General features: G+C 38.2%; 2 protein-coding genes across 3 annotated transcripts; both read right to left on the reverse strand.

The window, feature by feature from the left end:
• Positions 1 to 190: 190 nt before the first annotated feature.
• Positions 191 to 19,362, reverse strand: LOC117792787 (CCR4-NOT transcription complex subunit 6-like). Of its 2 annotated transcripts, XM_034633057.1 has the most exons (8): positions 19,183 to 19,362; positions 18,074 to 18,107; positions 17,652 to 17,780; positions 17,390 to 17,576; positions 17,134 to 17,309; positions 2,590 to 2,658; positions 1,744 to 2,056; positions 191 to 1,675 (listed from the first exon to the last, which is right to left on the reverse strand). In XM_034633057.1, exons 2-8 carry the CDS (start codon positions 18,078 to 18,080, stop codon positions 898 to 900), a joined length of 1,659 nt encoding a protein of 552 aa, XP_034488948.1. In that variant the 5' UTR covers positions 18,081 to 18,107; positions 19,183 to 19,362; the 3' UTR covers positions 191 to 897. The 2 variants fall into 2 exon arrangements, with proteins under 2 accessions (XP_034488948.1, XP_034488949.1); XM_034633058.1 differs by lacking the exons at positions 17,134 to 17,309; positions 17,390 to 17,576; positions 17,652 to 17,780; positions 18,074 to 18,107; positions 19,183 to 19,362 and adding an exon at positions 2,965 to 3,071.
• On the reverse strand, positions 12,925 to 16,015 carry LOC117792784 (transcription factor mef2A). The gene has a single exon (XM_034633053.1). It carries the CDS (start codon positions 15,736 to 15,738, stop codon positions 13,696 to 13,698), a length of 2,043 nt encoding a protein of 680 aa, XP_034488944.1. The 5' UTR covers positions 15,739 to 16,015; the 3' UTR covers positions 12,925 to 13,695.
• Positions 19,363 to 19,414: the final 52 nt, after the last annotated feature.

Genomic DNA, 19,414 nt, shown 5'->3' on the forward strand with positions numbered 1-19,414 from the left:
GTACTTTGTTTTATTTATGTATGTTAATTTATATGTATGTATGTGGCCCAATTTTTGTATTGCGAATTAAGGCAATTTTGAAAATCATCAATCAATTGTATTTTTGAAACGGTACTTCTGGTTGTTGGTTTTTGCTTAAATTTTACACAATTGTTTTTCATATCTTGCATTTTTTCACTTAAAAATAGCTTTGTTTTTTGTTTGTTGTTGTGTGTTGTGATTGGAGTCAACTTATGAAATATTCTACACGTATGTATCTGTAATGTTGTGTGGTATACAAAAACCTAAATTGATTATGTGTATTTATATAGTTTATTCGATGCTAAAACTGAAATTAAAAAATGATAAAATAAAACGAGAAACGCGGCGTGCAAGAGCAGCAATTAAATTGTGTGTAAGATTCTCCGCTGCAATTGTGTGTCTTGCTTTTGACCAACATATTTGATTTGATAGTGACTTGAAGGGTCAAGATCACAGCATGTTATCCGTAAAAAGGGGTCCGCAATTGCACAAAGAAGCGGTTCATCTACAACTTCGTCATCTTAGAACTTATAAAGGATTGCAATCGTTTGCCATAATCAGAACTAAACTTAAAACTCAACTATTTTGGGAGAGGATGTTAAATTGGGCTCAATCATTCGATGGGGGCTTTTGTGGTTTGCGTAATGATGCATGGGAGGCTAGGCGGAGGCTATTGCTGCTGTTGTTGTTGCTGTTGCTGTTTTGATTGGTATTATTGTTGCCACTACTGCTGATGTTGCTGTTGCTGTTGCTGGTGCTGTTTCTGCTGCTGCTGCATCCCCTATAGTTGAGGTGCAATGATCCACCGCCAGTGGCTGTCCGAGAGGTCGTTGTTGTCGTCAACATTGTCGCCGGCCTTCCGCGTCTTGTCTATTGCTACCGTCGATTGATCAGCCCATTGGGTGGCGCCTGCTGGCTGGCCGTGTGCATCAGCTCCAGTTCCACCAGCAATGGAAAATGATCGGAGGGTATGTGCGGATGTGGGCAGCCAACCACTTTGTTCTCACGCAGCCAATCATTTGAAACGGGTCCAAGAAGACCAAGCGGCACCATGCCTGTCTTTGTATAGAATATATAGTCGATGATGCCCTTAAAATCGAACGTATAGTTGGTGTGTGGCATTATGTCCTCACTATAGGCGGATGCCAGCTTAAAGGAATGCGTGAACTCGTTTGTATCATTGGACAGCAATCTCTGCAAGCACATCTTGTAGCCCATATCCTTGAAGTCCAAATGGTCCATTGCAACTCGTCCCTTGCCCAGAAACTCCACCACGCCCGAGTCCGGCAACGAATTGAAATCGCCGCAAAGCAACAGCTGCACACTGTTCGAATCATTCTTGTGTCCTGGGCGAAAACTGTGACTTGCCTCATCAATGATCGTCTTCAGTTCATTGCTCAGCATCATTGTCTGTATGAGTTTGACATCACAGAATTCGGGATCCCAATGTATGTGAGCGGTGCACACAAGCAGCGGTTGTGAGATCTGTGTCACCTCCGACATTGGCTCCCAGGCAGTCTCCTTCACCTTTAGCAGAGCGGCCAGCCCGATGTTATCCTTGGGCATCACACGATTTAGCATGTTGTCCGAGCCCTCTGCATTTGCCATTGCCAGCTGATTGAATTCAATTAGATGCTCCTTAATCAGCGTGAATCTGCAAAAAACAAGTGAATCAAATGTCATTAAATATACTTATCAGTGGAAGATCTATATAATACTCACTTTGATGTCCGAAAGAATATCGCACAGCCGTCGACATACTTGCGTTCCAGCTCGGACATTGTCTTGGCACGAGATTTAGGTGAGAAGATGCCCTCGTAGCCATCATTCTTTAGTTCGGGAAGGAAAAAGTGATAAAACTGTTCCGTCTCGATCTCCTGCAGGCTGATAATATCCGCCGCATAGTGCCGTATCTCGTCGATAATTGACTTCTTTCGATAATCCCAGCCCAGTGCCCATCCCGGACAGTATCCATACATCTGCCGAGTGGCATACTTGTCGCAGAGTACATTATAACACATGACCGTGAAAATGCCTGTGAAATCAATCAATATAACATTTTAATTCAAGTCGTATTAAACCGTATTTATGTTCCGTAATGGTAACCGGTATTTTATATGTTTCGGTTTCGAAATACGGGTATGATTTTGGTACACAAAAAAAAATATAAGTTGTAAAAATGTTTAAAAAAAAAAGGGTTTGTATACTATATAAACCAAAGTTCTTTGATAAAAAAAAAAACCATATTTTTAATAAAATCGATATTAAAATTTAAGATCGAAATCAGTTGGAAAAACAATAATTACACTTTATCAATATAATTGAACTTAAAAAAAGCGTTGTATATGAATCAATTATAAATCGGTTATTTCGGATTGAATTAATTTGGATTTCGGGTTTCGGCTTAAAAAAAAAAGTTCTGTTTCGGAGAGGGTTTGAATCGAGTAGTACCAATCAATCCCTGGTTATTCGTAAACATCTTCATGCAAACTCGCCGCCAATTAGATAGACGCTAACCAGGGCATAGGCATATTCGATTTTGATTTTAGGATTAATGCTGCTACTTACATGCTGGTCGGGTTTTGTTGGGCTTGGCAAGTGGAAGCCATGGCCTTTGAGGCGGTGGATTGACGGTAACTGAAAAAGAGATCAACAAAAAGAGAGCAACAATTAGTATGGGAATACGCAATAAAAGGGAACTAATAAAATTAACACCCGCCACACACGCACACGCACACACACACACACACCCCACTGGCACACTGCGGTCTCATCGTGTTCGCAAACGGTGAAAGTGACATGCAAAAGCAATCGAATAGCTTCCGCTTTTGGATTGCCAGCAAAAGGCAGGTGTCACCGCTATGTTTTTGTTGTTGTTGTTGTTTAGTTTTACTTAATTTTTTTTCGCATACACTGGAGTGGATGGTGCAAGAGCTTATCTACCTGGGTTTCTCCAACTTTTGACGATCTGCACCTGAGAGTGCTCAGTCGCCTGTCTTTTGGCGCTGAAGCGGGGGTGCGAATGGGGATGGGGATGGGGGTGCGGGTGGGCGACGACAACGCGTGCCACCCGTCCGCCGGCAATACTATGATTAGCCGTTGTTGTTGTTGCTCTTGCTGTTTGCTGCAGCGGCCGCTGCTTATAACATGTTCCCTCGAGGATGTCGTCGTTGTATTGTTGTTGTTGTTATTGTTGTTGTCTCCACAGCAGCTGATCGCGAGCTCACTTAACTCTCATGAACATACACAATTGTTATCGTTGTTGTTTTTGTATCTGCTTCTCCCTTTCTCTCTCTCTCACTCTCTTGCTGTATGTGCTCTGTGTCCCCTTGCCTGTGTCTTGTTTTGTTTTGCTTTGTTTTTGTTTGGGGAAGACACAACGATTGTTTTTCGTTTTTCGTGTCTCGCTTTTCTGTTAATTTTGTGCAAACGTCGGACGTACAACTATGAAAAACTTTCACTATTTTTTAATAAATTTTGTGATTTTTCATAATTTTGTTGTTGTTAGTGCTGATGGGCGACTGTGATTTGTTTTAGCTCAGCTCGTATTGTTGTTGTTGTTGTTATTGTTTGTTTTATGCCTTTAATGAGCACATTAACCAAAGTTTCATTGCATTTTAATTGTACAACTTTTTCGTTTTTTATTGCCTTACGGGGTGCAACAAATTATTTAATAAATAACTAAAAACAAATGTGAACTAAGTTTTTTTTTGATTTCAAAGCGTAAAGTGTAAATGTTAATTCAAACAAGGCTAAAAACAACAAAATGACAACAAAATTATTACGATTTGTCAAATGACTTAGGCAACAAACTCAATGCCAACTATCGATTGTTATTCAAGGGGCCCAAAACTTTTACTTGCACCCACACATCCGCACATTTTATGAGTAATTATTATAACAAAAAAATATTAAAAATTAATACTACAAAAGTTTTGGGGAAAAAAATTAGCTAAGCCAACGATGCGAAGTGGCAACAATTTGGTTGTAAGTGGTAAACTACACAGCAGAGAAACTTATTTGCAAAGTACATTAAACTTGTCATATAGAAAATTAGGAAGCTCTTTAACGATACAGTCAAAAATATAAGAAACTGTCTCTATTTTAACCTTTATTCTTGTTGAAGTTTTTTTTAATAAAAGATATCAGTTGTCAAATAAATTATCAACTGAATGAAAGAAATATTAAATTACAAGTGTTGCTCAGAAAATAAAACAATATTTTTTTATTTTATGTAATTTTTCATCCACTGCACATATTCTGCACATATATTTAAAAAAGTTCCTCTAGTATAGATTTCCAATAAATACAACAAAATTGTTTAAAAGTCTTGCAAATTCACAGATCTTGAAAAATTTCTAAATTGGATGCTTAAATTTTATACATAGACTGTGATATAACATTTAAAATTTAGAGAGTGTAAAACTATTTAAAATAATAATTATATTAAATCTTTCTAAATTTTAAACTCTCTTCTCTGCATACGGTTTTATATTTTATAGATATCAGATTTTGTGGTAAGGGCCTTTCTATAAAATTTTTCATGGTCGCTGCCTGTTGCTGCATGCCGAAACAAAAGAAAATAAGACAGGGGGAGAGAAAGAAACAACAACAAACAAAAGTGAAAAAAAAAAACAACTAAAGTTCGAAAGGCAAAAACCCAAGTGAGCGTATCGAAAAAGAAAGTGAAATTCAAATTGAAATTTGGTGCGATTAACAACACCAACTCACAGAGAGTTTGCTTGATGCCCCCTTGGCCACAAATTGGTTGAAGAGCATTGTTTTTGTTGTTGTTAAAGTTGTTGTCTTAGACAACATTTCGTATGCACAACATGCGATGACGATGGCGATGGCGATGGCGATGGCGATGACGACGACGACGACGACGACGACCACGACAAAGTGGCCAATGAGGAGAAGGCTTGCTCTGCATAGAAAACAAAAGTCAACTTGCCACTTGCCACACTTTGAGCTGCAATTAGATAACCCGTTTCATTTGCACCACTTTTTGTGGCAGCAACAGCACTGCAAATGACTGCCAATGTTCAATGGCGTTGGCCGCACCAGTTGATCATCGTCTTTGCCATGTTGTCGCTGCACTCGGCAACAACAACATGTCGATGTCGATGTCCAAGTCGTTGCCGTTGTCGATGCTACAACTAAAACAATCTTGCATTGAAATCATAATAATGAAACTGAATTTAAGGTGCACTCCAAGCCATCCACTCCACACACAAACACATACAAGCACACTCACAAGCACACACATTGCAAACCAGTTCAACAGCATTTTTCATGCACAAATATAAAAACAACTGCAACTACATCGAGGAGGCTGCACTGTCGAGTGTTAAGTGGCTGCAGAGCTTTAACTAAGACTAAAGAGTGCGAGGGTCGTTCATCAAATCAATTACAATATTATAGATCCATCTTAAATTTGATTATTTTAATTATACCACCTCTAGAACCACTACTACTACTACATTGCAGACTAAACTGACTAATTTTCTCAAGAACACATATTTGTTGATGCATTTATTTAATTATTGATCTACTTTATAGACATTGATCTATAATTCTATTAAAACCAATATATCTTTTAAATTAAATCCATAAAAATACATATAATCTTTATATTTTCAGATGCAATTGATTTAAGTTTATCTTGTCCTAACTTAAACTAATATCAAATTACATTTTTTGGATCAAATAAATATCTGCTTGTATTTATTCTTTAATCTACTAAGCACTAATTTTTTATTCAAAATGTTATTGATCTTGATTTAGTAGCAAAGTAATTTTGATATTTTCGGTTTCAATTGATATATTTATATTTTATTTTGTATGTTTTATTCATCTTTGCTGGACAAAATTAATATGTAAATTAATTTTTTAACAACTGATACTGATCTAGTTTTATTATTTTTTATTTGTTGCGTTAATTTCTACGTTTCAATATCAAAGTGAAATTATAAAATTGCAAGCGTTTTAACCGCTTTTTTTTAGTCGTTGATTTACTTTAATTATATAGTTTAAGATATGTTGCGGGTAAATGATGATCATTCACAAATCACTGTGGCATATTAGTTAATTGGAGATTTATTCAATGAGCACACCTCGTATGACAACTGGCCGTTGACTTACTGACTTGGCCGACTCTCTCGAAGATCTGCTCAGAGTGACGATCAACGATCGTGAGCGCCATATTCAAAGTCTAACAATAAGCGGACAACTGACTGCAAATTGTGCTGCGTCACATGGAAAATCAATTGAAATGTGCGCCAGAGTGCGCTCCATGATTATGCAGACACGAAGGTGGCGGTGCATTGAGGATGCAGTGCGGCACAGTGCACAGTGGTGCAAATCAGCATTGGCGTGGGCTTTCTTTCGACAGCATCTGGTGGTGGCTTTGTAGGAGTCATCAATGTTGCTGTTGCGGTGGCTGCATCTGCGTCTGGGAGCTCACGCGATGCTGCCACGCGGTTTGGTTACGTTTATTATTTATTTTTTTTTATGCTTCTTCTTCTGTTGCTGATCCACTTTCAGCTCTTTTGCGCGTACTTTCTCCCCCATTTGGAAAGCAAGCCGAGATTGCGACTTGGACTGGGACCTGACATTGACACAGCACAGCGAAATAGCCTGCCACAGTCTCGGACTTGCAACAAGCGCACACTTGATGCGAGGGCAACCCTTAAACTTACTCAAGTGTCATCGGAATCATCGACTCAAGTCAGAAGCTCATAACAGCAACTTATAAACTTGCCCTCGTATGCAGCTCATGTAAAACTGTAAGTACATTACCCCAGCTCAATCTCATACCCAGTTAACTTTCTAATCATTTGCACTTCCCTTTACGCAACAACAACCTTGATAAGCCCAAAGCATACGGGTATAAAAAGAGCAGAAAATAAAAATTAATAAAAAAACAAAAACAAACAGCAGAAAACTGAAAATGAAAACGAAAACGGGCTATGCGCCACTTCCGCACCTCACAAAAGGCAAGCAGCAAAACACAAAGTAATACTACTGCCACTAAAAATAATCATGAAATACAAAAAAGTAAAACATTTCCGATTTCGTTGCATATTCATAAGAAATGTGGGCCAATTATGCGAAACGGAAACGAGTCGAAAACTTACAATAAAAAAAAAGCGATGACTGAGCAAAAAATTAAAAAACAAATTGTAGACGCATTTCGTAACCGAAAAGAAATAATAATAAAAATGAAACAGTTAAGAAGCAAGGAAAAAAAAGAAAGAAGGAAAGAAGGAGAGACTGTGCTCTGATCACGCCCGTTCCCAATTAATGACTCAGTTAACAGCTGTTTTATTACTTATTATTATTGTTATCGTCATTGTTGTTACTGCTGTTATATTTTGGCACTAATATTGTATGTTGTTGCAGTTATAAATACCGGTTCCGTGCCATGTGCTCTACTAAATCATCAGCAACAAAAAGTACTTGGAATTGATGACAAAGCATAAATTGTCATCAAAATTAAATTAAATAAAAGCTGAAACTGGCTTAAGCCAATTAAACGATTAGGTAACAGTTATAACAGCAAACAACAACAACAACAAGTACTGCTGTCATCGGCAGCAACAACAACAACAACAAAGTGTCTGGCAATAAACCTACATAAAGCAACAAAATTTGTTGAAGCCAACATCAAATATAAAAGAAGTAGAAAAACGTTAAAAATTAATTCATGTTGTGCTCATTTTGTGAACAGCAGCAGCAACAACAACAACAACAGCTTCAAATGAAGCACTGAAAAAGAGTTTGTGTCCAAGTTAAAAATACATATTTTAACACCATCTGCAAAAGGGAACAAAACAGAGCCAAGATTCCCCTCACCGTTTAAGCGTGGCCCTAAAAAGTTGCTGCCGCTTTCATAACTTGCATGCTGAGCTTACGTCAGGGAGCCAACGACATTAGAGCCAAGCCATGAATCCGAATCATTCCATAAAGCTAATGACCATCGTTGTTGAGAATTTGCATGAATAGTCACATCTCTTAGCGCTCTTGCCGCTGATTACTTACATTTCTCCCTTTATTTCTTGTATAATTATCTATTTACTTTGAGTATTTATCTATTTTGATTTATTGAAGCGTTGGGCTTAACCTTAATTGATCTGCAGATTGCCAAAGATGAATCGTACTTTATGTATTCTTAGCTAAAAAAAATAAATATATTGAGCTAATGCCTCATCTCTAGATCCGAACTGAGCATCTTCCCCATCATCATGTTTCTATTGGTCTGTCTTTTCTATCTATCTTTCCACATCATTTAGTATATAGGTCGAAAGCTTGCAAATTGGATCACAGATATCACGCCAAACATTGTTTTCTCATCTTGTAAATAATATTAGGTATTTACATAAATTAAAGTGTAATTGGCATGAAATTGTTATTCAAGATAATATCATTAATTTATTATTATTCAATGAAACTAAGCATTTTGGCTATAGGTTTCACAACCAACAAACCCACACACTTTTATTCCACTGCATAAATATAAATAAAAATACAGTCTATTTTCATTAAATCGAACTTTTCTGCACTGAAATTCAATACAAAAATTCAACCCTTTTAAGTAAAATTATATTATTTGTATATTAAAAATCCTACATATTCTTCATATTAAAAATTCTTTATGAAACAATTCTTCGAATCGACTTCTTTCTATAAAATTGCAATTACTACGTTGTAAATACTTAACTCTCTTTAAACACGAAATTTTGTCCTACAGAAAATGAGTTTCGATTCTTTTCGAGTTTGTTATAAAGAAGAACGACTGTATATTTTGTTCATATGCGACCCACATTACAACCTGGCACTGTGCACTGTGATTTAAAACAAAATTAAAGCCAAACAACACTACAAAGACAGACGGGCAGACAGAACGACAGTGTGACAGTCGGAGACACACAAGCTCTTATAACTAAGTGAAGTACCGACTACTTCCAAGTAGCACTTTATGGGTATTGTTACTCAGCGCTCGACGATAGACGATAGAATCTGGAGACGGGGAAGACGAAGACCAAGACGAGGGCGATGAGACTTAGAGCTGCAACAGAAATTGTCTGTGAAAATCTACAAAGCAACTGAAGAATAGGTAAAGACAACAACAACAACAACAAGACGAACCTGCAAAGCAGCGTTGGAGCAGACGACATTAAAAGTGGAAAATAAATGTAATAATGACATTTGTTGCCGTTAGATTCTTAACTGTTTGACATTTTGCGTAACCTTTTTCGTAGACATTTGGCCTTTTTTCTCTCTTTTTATTTGGTTTGCCAAGAGTCTTGCGGTTCGGTTAGTTTTTATTAGGATTTAAAACTGGGATTGGGACTCCGTCTGGAAGTGGAACTGCGACTGTGCCACTGAACGTGAAACTGGGCAAAAACTTTCAATTTCAACGAAAAATTTGTATGTCAATCAAATTAAGCAACAAATGGAAAGTGTGCAATTGTATGAAAATCAAACTGTAAAAATCGCATCGCAAGGGAAAAAATGGCAAAGTTAAACAAAAAAAAGAGAAAAAATTCAAAGTGTTAATGCCCTAACAACACCATTGAATATTTATGTATTTATACAGCACTTGTTAACTACACTCGTATTTAATTAGTAGAAAATTCTGAGAAAAGAAAGCTTATCAATTCCTTAACAAGTAGTTTACATATTTTAAAAAGATTTCTAGTAATGATATTACAATAGATTAAAAAATTTTTTTATGAAAAGCAATTTAATTAACTCGATTGATCCGTATAAAAATTGTCGTGTTAAAGTCGTTGAAAATTGATATAACAATATTATAATATTAAAATACCAGTCGTTGAAAATTGATATAACAATATTATAATATTAATAGCAGTCGTGAAAGGCCGCATTAAAATACCAGTAAATCTCTTGAGATTGAAAAAGTTTCTTTTATAAGAGCAGATGAGTAGATCGGAAATGTTTTAATAGAATTATATTTTATCGTAATGTTGATAGCAATACTCCATAGCCCTCCGAAAGGGCAAGAAGAAACAATTAAGCTGCAAAGTTAAGAAAAAGTAGCAAGACGTTAACGATGAAATTCTCCGTTGGCCGGCGGCGGCGAGAACAAGACTTGGACAAAGACAACGCACTTATTGACGTTGCCAAACACATTAGCCACTGTCCGCTGTCTTTGTTGTTGTTGCTGTTGTTGTCGCTGTCGCTGTCGGCTCCGGCTGTAGCCGGCGTGATGGCGCAAACAGTGTTGCAAATGACCCAATTATCCACTGACCCACTCAACGCGCGTCCCAAACGGTTGAACGATTGCCGGCTGTTGGTTTAAACTCATAGCTGGCTTGTGAAAGAAATAAAGATGCCAAGATGTTGAAAGAGCCAACTTAGAATTTAAGCGGGCTCTTTAAAGCGCCGGTCAGAAGTCAACGGTGCCTGTCTGGGTGCAAAATGAATAGAAGAGATGAGACCCTAAAATAGAGACATTAATTAGCAAAATGACCAGCAATTTGTGGCCCACAAAAAGAAATTAATTTGCCAGTTACGGTTATTACAGCGGTTTGGTATTAGCCAACAAGCCGACAGACAAATCTCTGCGAAATTCACAATACCAAGAGAGCCAACTTGTGGCCCATTCAATTAAAAAAGAAGAAGCGACACGAGGTGAAAGGTAGCGGCATCTACCAAATTAACAATTGGTTAGCTGGTACAAAGTTTGCGCAGCAATTCAAAGTTGGGTGGCTGTAAAAAGTCGGTCCAGCTAATGTTTGGAAAGTTCATGCTCAAGTGCAGCTTGGCTCGGTCAAAAGATCGTCTGGTCCAGAGTAGAAAAGAGTATTGTATAGTATAGTAGAGTAGAGTATGTTTATTTGTTCGTCTGTCTGTTTGTTCGTTTATAATTTGTTTGTTTATTTTCAAAACAGTCGAGACAACAACTCGAACGTGCTCCATTAGAAATCTTTACGACTCAAATTCGAGGGAAACAAACCTTTTGAGGCTATCAAAATAGTAATCAGTTTTTCTTGCCAGATTCTTTTTGTTTACAATCAGTTTTATTATTTTTCATCTTTTACTTTTGATTTTTGTTTTTGTTTGTATTTATACATTTATTGAGCTCTCGTTCATGCTTAATCAAAATAAATAATAATTGCCGTATTGTGCGAGCACAACAACAGCAAGAATAAAACTTAATAGAAGTACTTAAAGCTAAATGGAATGAGTAGAAAAATATGTGTAAAGAAAAAAACTACTTAAAGAACGCCTTCAATTTGTTATTTGTGCAAAAACGCTGCTTAACTAGACAATACAAATACACATACGAGTAAACAAAACAATTACAATTACAATTACAATTAGAGCTAGTGAAAATCTTAATTAAATAAATTAGTTGCTGAGCAATAATTTCTATTTGTGGGGAATGGTAACAAAAGCCGCCGGCTCCGTACCGGGCGAACTGCCTGACTGTCTGCCTGCCAAGCCCGGAACTCGACGTGATCGTGGAAAACTGTGACATTTTCTAACATGCCGGCAGCAGCAGCAGCAACAACAACAACAGCAGCAGCAACATTTCCAACGCCATAGAAAACTTGAGACAAGCAATGCAATTTCAGTGGCCGCTCGTGAGTTTCTTTTAATTAAAAAAGGCGAAAACTTTTACTCGGCGCCAACTACTAAATAAGCAGGTAACTAGGGCTGCTGCTGTTGTTGTTGTCTTAGATTTTATGCTCAGTGATCAGAGCTTGGCATAATTAGAGGAAATTGGCTTACAAATTAGAAACGCGGCTCAATTGATAAGCGGCGACCTTAACCTTCAGCTAACACCAACAGCAGCAAAGATCAGTCAAAAACTGAGCCGAATCCATTAGAGCAAATGCATGAAATGAATACAGATTCAGTCAAGTGAATAAAATATAATTTAATTCATGAAGAATAAATAGAAAGATTTTAAATGACTTGTAAACGCCACCAGAAGAAAATAAATTATGAATTATAATTATTTAAATGAATACAAGAATTTATTAATTCAAGGAAATAAAGTATATGAGTACTATAACTACTGAATGAATCAGATATAAATAAATAAATACTATGTTTAATTAAAGTGCTTAGCAAATGAAGTTAATGAAAACATGCTAGATATATAATCAGATAATAAAACAGGTTAAAATGCAATGAATACATTCGCGAGAACATTCGAATGTTTTGAAAACACCACCAGTAGCAATTGAATAAAGCCTAATGAAACTTGGTTTCAAATGATGAAAACATTCAAAATGAGTATCTGCTGTAAATATGATCTCATGATTGAATGAATTATTATAGATATAGCTATTTTATGATGTGAATAATTCATTCAATGTGTTTGCAGCATTCGCCAGAGATCGTTGCGTATTTGCGGAATATATTTTGTTCTGAACAACATTTAGTTTAAGTAGTAATCCTAATAATTATAATAATAATATTATTATAATTTATAACTTAAATGCTAGATAAGTTCACTTTGTAGCGCTTTAAATACTAATTTTTACCAATTACCAACCGAAAAACTATAAACCCAAATTAATAATAATAATTATAATAATAAATCAAGTGTTAATTAGGAACGTGGCTTAATTATAAACGAATTATTAGCTCGGACAGACAAATAATTGAGGTCAAAACAGAAACAAAAAATTAACATTAAATTAACACAAATTACAATGAAAGTGAATCAAATTTGCCGCCAAAGTGCGAATATTTATATGAATTTCACGAGGCAGAAATTGGATAAACTTTGTTTTCTTCTTCATCTCATTTTAGATAAATTATTTGTTTGTCCATGGTGTAAACCTAAACGCACACAGTTTATGCACAAATAACAAAACATTGTTTCCAAGAATGATTATATTATTAAATTGTATCTACAGCTGTGTATCTATATATCGGTATATTTGTATCTTTTGCTGTAGCTGTAGCCAAACATTTTGGCCGGGCTTTGTCTGTACACGATTTCTATTACTTTTGCCTTAAAATCTGCATAAGAGTTTTGGTCGTCGTCGTCATCATCGTTGTTGTTGTTGTAGTTGCTTTTGTTGTTGCCTCTTTGTGGTTGTCGGTTGTCTGGGCAAAAACAAAGAGACTCTGCCGCAGTGAAAGTGAAAGTTGTAGCATGTATATACATATATATGTATATATACTTTATGTATATAAGTATATATATATATCTATAAGCAAGGTTTCCACAGCGAGCTCGTCGACTTCAGTTATATCGCCAATCGTTGTTGTTGTTGTTGTTGTTGCTGCTCTTGTTGAGCCCATGAGGCATTAATTTCAATGTCTTTTGTTTTGTTTCTTTTGCTGTTCCACTCAATTTCTCTACGCCAGCTGATTCGCTTTATTAGTGGGTTAACGGTTTCGGTTATGCAACGCACACGTACGCGTTAACACGCCCACGTTTATGGTAAGACGCCCACGCACTGGGAATCCAAAGACGGGCCCACATATGTTGCAGCAATTAGCTCCAATTTCCACTCGAGTCGTAAAGTTGAAAACTTTCCATCCCCCTCTCTTTTAAATAAACAAAAATAAAAAGAAGGGGGCACAGCTCCATTTTGGTTTGGATTTCGTCTATGTGATTAGTTTATCGTCGTCGTCGTCGTCGTTGTTATTGTTGTTGTTGTTGCTGCTTTTATTCTGTTGTCACGAGATGGTGGAAAATGCTGGCTTCAATTTTCCAACCGTGCCCAGCATTAAAGTTGTGGGTGTGGCATTGCTATCGCCGCCTTTGCCAGCTGTCACTTGATTGTCGTTGCCGTTGTTGTTGCAGCTGTTGTGGTTGTGGTTGCTGTTGTTGTTGCAGTTGTTGCTGCTGCGCCAAACCAAGTCAAAGCAATTGTTATAAAATTGTTGCTCAGATTTGTTGTTGTTGTTGCTGTTGTTGTTGTTGTTGCTGCTGCTGTTGTTGTTGTTGTTGTTGTTGCAGTCAACTAGAAAATCCATTGCTGTGGGCGTCACAAAATTCGTATCCGTCAGATTTAAATGCTCAAAGTTGAAGACAAGCGCCTCAGAGTTATAGCTGCCAGCGCTGTCTAAGCCACTATCGCTGGCGGATGCCGAGCAACTGTCACTGTCCCCGCTACCGCTGCCGCTGCCGCTTCCCCTCCCGCTGCTGCTGCTGTTGCTGCTGCTGCCGCCGTTGTTGTTGTTGTTGTTGCTGCCACAACCTAATCCATTGGTGGCAACATCGTTTGGTTCGTTGACAGCGCACGTTTCGATTAGTTTGCGTGAAATCTCGTTGATGCTTTCATTAAGGAGCGTCTCGGCGCTGGTTGCATGCGTATTTGTTGCGTTGCTTGCAACATGACCAAAACAGCTGGCAAACAAATCGTTGGCAATATTCATGCCACTCAGGATGTCGCCATAGCCAGAGTCGCTCGAGTCACTTAGATACAATGGCGCTGGCGTTGTGGCAGCTCTCGTGGTGCTGCAGTGGGCGTGACTGCGCTGAGAGCCAATAACGCCCACAATTTCGGCTCGACTGCTGTCACCGGTGATGGGTGCAAAATGTTCCGTCGTCTCGTCAAAACTATTGGCTACATTCTGTGAACAAATCGAGCTGGCGCATGAATTATCCGAGTGCGTCGATGAGGAGGATGTAGATGTGGTTGTGGATGTGGAGCAGCTGCTGCGACCGTCCCTGCCCTGTCCGTTGGAGGAGGCATCCGAGTGCGAGCGGCGCAATGGATAATCCCACAGGGAACGCAACGGATCACAGTCACGACAGAAGCAAACGCCATGACTGTGATCGTGTTGCATGTTGCCATTGTTGCAAGCCATGGGCAACAGTTGTGTATAGCCAATGGAATTGACTGCTGTTGTCTGTTGTTGTTGCAGTTGCTGTTGCAACTTTGGCTGCAGTTCCGCATCCATTTTAAGGAGCACTCCATTGGCCGGCTTGCGATCCTTCTTGCGACGCTTGCGCGGCTTTATGATGCGTGGCAGGCAGCTATCTGCCACAGGCTGTGTTGAATCCTGACCAATACTGCTACTGTTATTGTTATTGTTGTTGTTATTGTTACTGTTAATGTTGTTGCTGTTGCTTAGTGATTTTTGATGCTCCTCGGAACTAAGTGCCGCCGGCGCTGAATTCTGGTAGCGAAGCACTCGGGATTTATCCGTCAATTGAAAGTTATTGATACGCATGGAATGATAACTTGTGGCATGTGCTGGCCAGGACTGTTGCGGATGTTGCAAGTGCTGCTGCTGCTGCTGTTGTTGTTGCTGCTGCTGTTGAAGATGATGTTGCACATGTTGATGTTGCTTGTTGTTATTCTGCAGCAACGGCTGTCCCTGCGCATGCGCCGCCAGCTGGGACATGGAGTGTGCGCCACTTGAAGGCCATAGTTTGGTGGACTTGCGCAGCAGACGCTGACGCTGGGCGGGCGTCAAGTGGCTACAGGCATTCGATATAAGCGGTATTCCAGCGCACTCGTTGATCCGCTGCTGATTGACAAGCAGCTGTTGAGCCTGTGGTGGCGCCGCTGCTCCAGCTGTTGCATGGTAGATTCCATGATGCAGTTGCGCCTGAAGATTGTAGCAATTGTTATTCCAAACAGCATGTGATTGTTGTGGTTGTGGTTGCAATTGTTGTTGCTGATGTTGATGTTGATGTTGCGCATATCTAGGGAATTGGCAACCGTTTGCGTTGTCGGGCGCACGATAAACGGCCACATGCGATCTCATAATCCTGAAGCTGGCGACACCTTGGTCTAATCTCACGTGGTAGCAGCGTCTTTTCTCCTGGCCACATCACTTGGCCGCGTTCGCAATTTCAACACTTAATGCATGTTGCATGTGGCTATTTCAAAATATTTCCACTTGCCAGACACAACACAACACACACAGGCACAACACACACACACCACCACATGCATGTACAACAACGAAATTCGTATGAAATGAAAAGCGTCTGAAAAGCGAACACAGCTTAAGAAACTGGCACAACTATTGGTCGCCTCAGCAGTTGTTGTTGTTGCTGCTGTTGTTGCCGAAATTACGAAACACTTTGCGCAGTAGCAGTCGCAGTCACACGAGACGACGACACGATACGAAACGAGACGAGATGGCGCGTCACGAAGCCGAAGAGAAACTTGTTTCGTGTTATCTTAAGCTCGCAGCTGCTAAATAAAAGCGTCCGCTCGCGAGCCAAGCTTGTGGCAGACTGACTGATGGCTCCAAATTCAATTTCATTCGCGCACAAGCACAAGCTTTGCCGGCTGCAGACAACTTACACAGTAACAGTAAACGCCGTTATAAGAGAGCGATCACACACTCTCTCTCACTCTCTCTCTTTGTCGCTCTCGCATCTGTTCACTCTTCACTAAGCTCGCTCTCTTTAAAGCTGCTGCGGGCCAACGTCCAGCAGCTTTGCATGTCGAGGTCGTGCACTGCTGTTGTTGTTGTTGTAATGAACAGTCTGTATGTACAATGTATGTATGTAAGTGCAGTGGCTCTCAGCTTACATACTACAAATTTTAATTTAATATAACATACAAATAAAAGCGAAATACAAGAAAATATCAATAAAATTTCAACGCAGATTTGTTAATAAATTTATAAACTTAAGCAACTTTTTTTATTTTATTTTTTTTATTCATTACATCTAAATAAATGTAGTGGGTCAAATAAGCTGTGAGCCACTGTATTTAAATGTACAAGCAATAAAGGCACATAAATATGTCTGTTTAATTTTGGCGCTTGCCAGTCAATTAAATTATAATTGATGTTTGCATTATGCTTTGATATTGGCATTAATGAAAAACCATGAGTTTGAACTTTAATTGGCCAATCGGTTGTCCATAAACCGGTTACGCGTTTGAAATCCTGACCAACGTTGTTCGTTATTCAGATCGAAAACGAATCAAACACAGAAAATAAATAAAAATAATAATAACAAAAACAAAAACAACAACAACAAGAAGAGAGAACTTTCTCTTTTCATGCGCCTGTTTTGAGCTTTCCTTTTTGCCCACACTCTTGCATACAAACAGGAGCTCACACACACACACACACGCGCGCGCGCTCGCGTACGCAAACTCACACACACGTATAGAAATAGAGTGACAATCCATTACTCACATGACAAGTTGTCCAGCATGTAGGTGAGCAGTTTCGGTGTCCCGTTTGGCTCATTGTAAATGTTCATAAACTCCTTTTGTAGCGGATTGCCCATCAGACCAAGTATGACCAAATGAAAGAGCTTGCCAATTTCATACGGCAGTACGCGCAGAAAGTTATTGTTCAACAGCAGTTCCCTGCAAATGAGATGAACGTGTTGCAGATACATAAATAAGATTTATTGTGTACTCTTCTTCTTTTTCGTATGTTAACCCACCTCAGCTGTATGAGCTCCCCGATCTCAGCTGGCAGACTGCGCAACTTGTTGCTGGACAAATCGAGTGTACGCAAACTAACCAACATTCCCACATCCGCTGGTAGCCTCAACAGCTGGTTGTCATTCAGATAGAGAGCGGTCAGGTGTTCGAACTCCCACAACGAGGGGCTTATATTCCTCACACAGCCTGCAAGCAGAGTTGAAAAAGATTCTTGACATTATACGAGATTCAAATTTTAAGCTCTGATTATCAGGTATTTACCAGTTATCTCGAGGCCGCTCCAGTTGGGCTTCTTGCCGGCAGCAATGTCCTCAGCGGATAGAAATATCTGCTGTCTTCTGTTCGTACTGTCATATTTGTCTTTGTTACGAGACATTTTATAGTAATTTCCTGTATGTATAACAGATAAATACTTTTAGTTATACTAGTTATATATATATATAGTGAAATGGAGATGGGGGAGGGAATGGTTGTTGTTTTTATTTAGCAAGTTAGGGCTCATGTTAGGAGACAAAACCTGGCTTTTAGGCAACTGCAACGGCAACGGCAACGACAACAATGTACTTTTACATACATATGATGTATGTATGCATCTGTACATAAATATTTTATTTATTTTTATTTTAAGTTTAATTTTTATGATGGATGTTGGGGAGAGGGAAGTTGTTGAAACAAATCATAACCTTTCATAATAACCGCCTGATGATTTAAGCGTCTCTGCAAAATATTAACAAAGTGATTGAATTATTATTATTTGTATTAGTAAAAATAAAAACAAAAAGTATACAAACATTCGCATAAATCATACACAAATTTCAAATACGCAAATAATAATTATTTCAAAGAATTTTGCTAGCGCGCGCAAATATTCATCTATGTATGTATGTATTAGCATAAGTATGAATACATACATGTACATTACATATGTATGTATATGTGTATGTAGATATGTCATACTTATGGGGGTGCAAGGAAACAATTACAATGATATTTGCAAACACTTGTGGTGAGGGATCGGCGATTAGATAGATACGAATATTATGAAAAACTGTAGCAAAGCTAAAGCGGCTTTACGTCCAGTTTTTACCACAGTTTTTAAAGCTGTATAAAGTTGACCAGCAGCATGAAGAAGTGGAGCTGTATTTAATATGCCCCCGGCACGCTTTACCTATGTATATATATATATATTTATATATATATATGCTATATACAAATGTATGTATTTTGGTTCTGTCTTGCAAAGTTCTGTTGATTAAGTTGATTTCTTGCCGCCTCTCTTCACTCGCGCGTTCTCATTAAATTACCAAACAATTTTGAATGCTAAACTATGTTATTTCAATTGTTTATAGAGTATTTATACAATTGTTGTTCTTGAAAAGAATTGCGCGTTACTAGAAATTTTGTACCAAAGCGACGAAAATACTTATTCTCTTTCTCGTTTTGGGTCGCTTTTTCTTTTTTGCGCGTTTTCCTTCCATTTATTTATTGCGCGATTCGTTTTCATAGTCGTTTCTTGTTTTTGTATACATGTTGGCTTGGAGTTGCCACTTATTGTCCAGAGAGTAAAGATTGGAAATAGAAAGAAATTGGATATAAATATGCTTCACATTTAATAATTTTTTTCGAATTCTATTGATTCATATTTCAAATTTTTTTTTCATCCTTGCTATTTTTTTTCACTACACAAGCTGTTTACAACAAAGTGGTTTAACCAAAACAAAACAAGCGCGTAGACACTCAAGACACACACACACACACATAATTACGGCGAAATATATAAACATGCACATACATACAACACGAAGAAATTGCGCAACGTTCACTGTGTCAGCTACTTTATGGTAATATTATTTAATTTGAATTTTATTTGGCTTGTAACTAAGAATTTTGCGATTTATTCGTGGCTTTGTAACCAACTTTTCTTTTTTTTTGCACACGCACTTCTACACTGTGTGACCAAAGGGTTGGGACACCAAAACGCGTAATTGTAGTATTTGCATATTTCTAGATCGCACTTTATTAAA

Source organism: Drosophila innubila, assembly GCF_004354385.1.
Source record: "Drosophila innubila isolate TH190305 chromosome 3R unlocalized genomic scaffold, UK_Dinn_1.0 2_E_3R, whole genome shotgun sequence".
Taxonomy (NCBI): Eukaryota; Metazoa; Arthropoda; class Insecta; order Diptera; family Drosophilidae; genus Drosophila; species Drosophila innubila.

Coding starts and splice junctions, on each gene's coding strand:
- LOC117792787 (XM_034633057.1), bottom strand. Junction 17,577..17,651: donor GAGCGGCCTCGAGATAACTG/GTAAATACCTGA, acceptor CTCTGCTTGCAG/GCTGTGTGAGGAATATAAGC. Junction 1,676..1,743: donor ATATTCTTTCGGACATCAAA/GTGAGTATTATA, acceptor TGTTTTTTGCAG/ATTCACGCTGATTAAGGAGC.
- LOC117792784 (XM_034633053.1), bottom strand. CDS start 15,738: ATGAGATCGCATGTGGCCGTTTATCGTGCGCCCGACAACGCAAACGGT.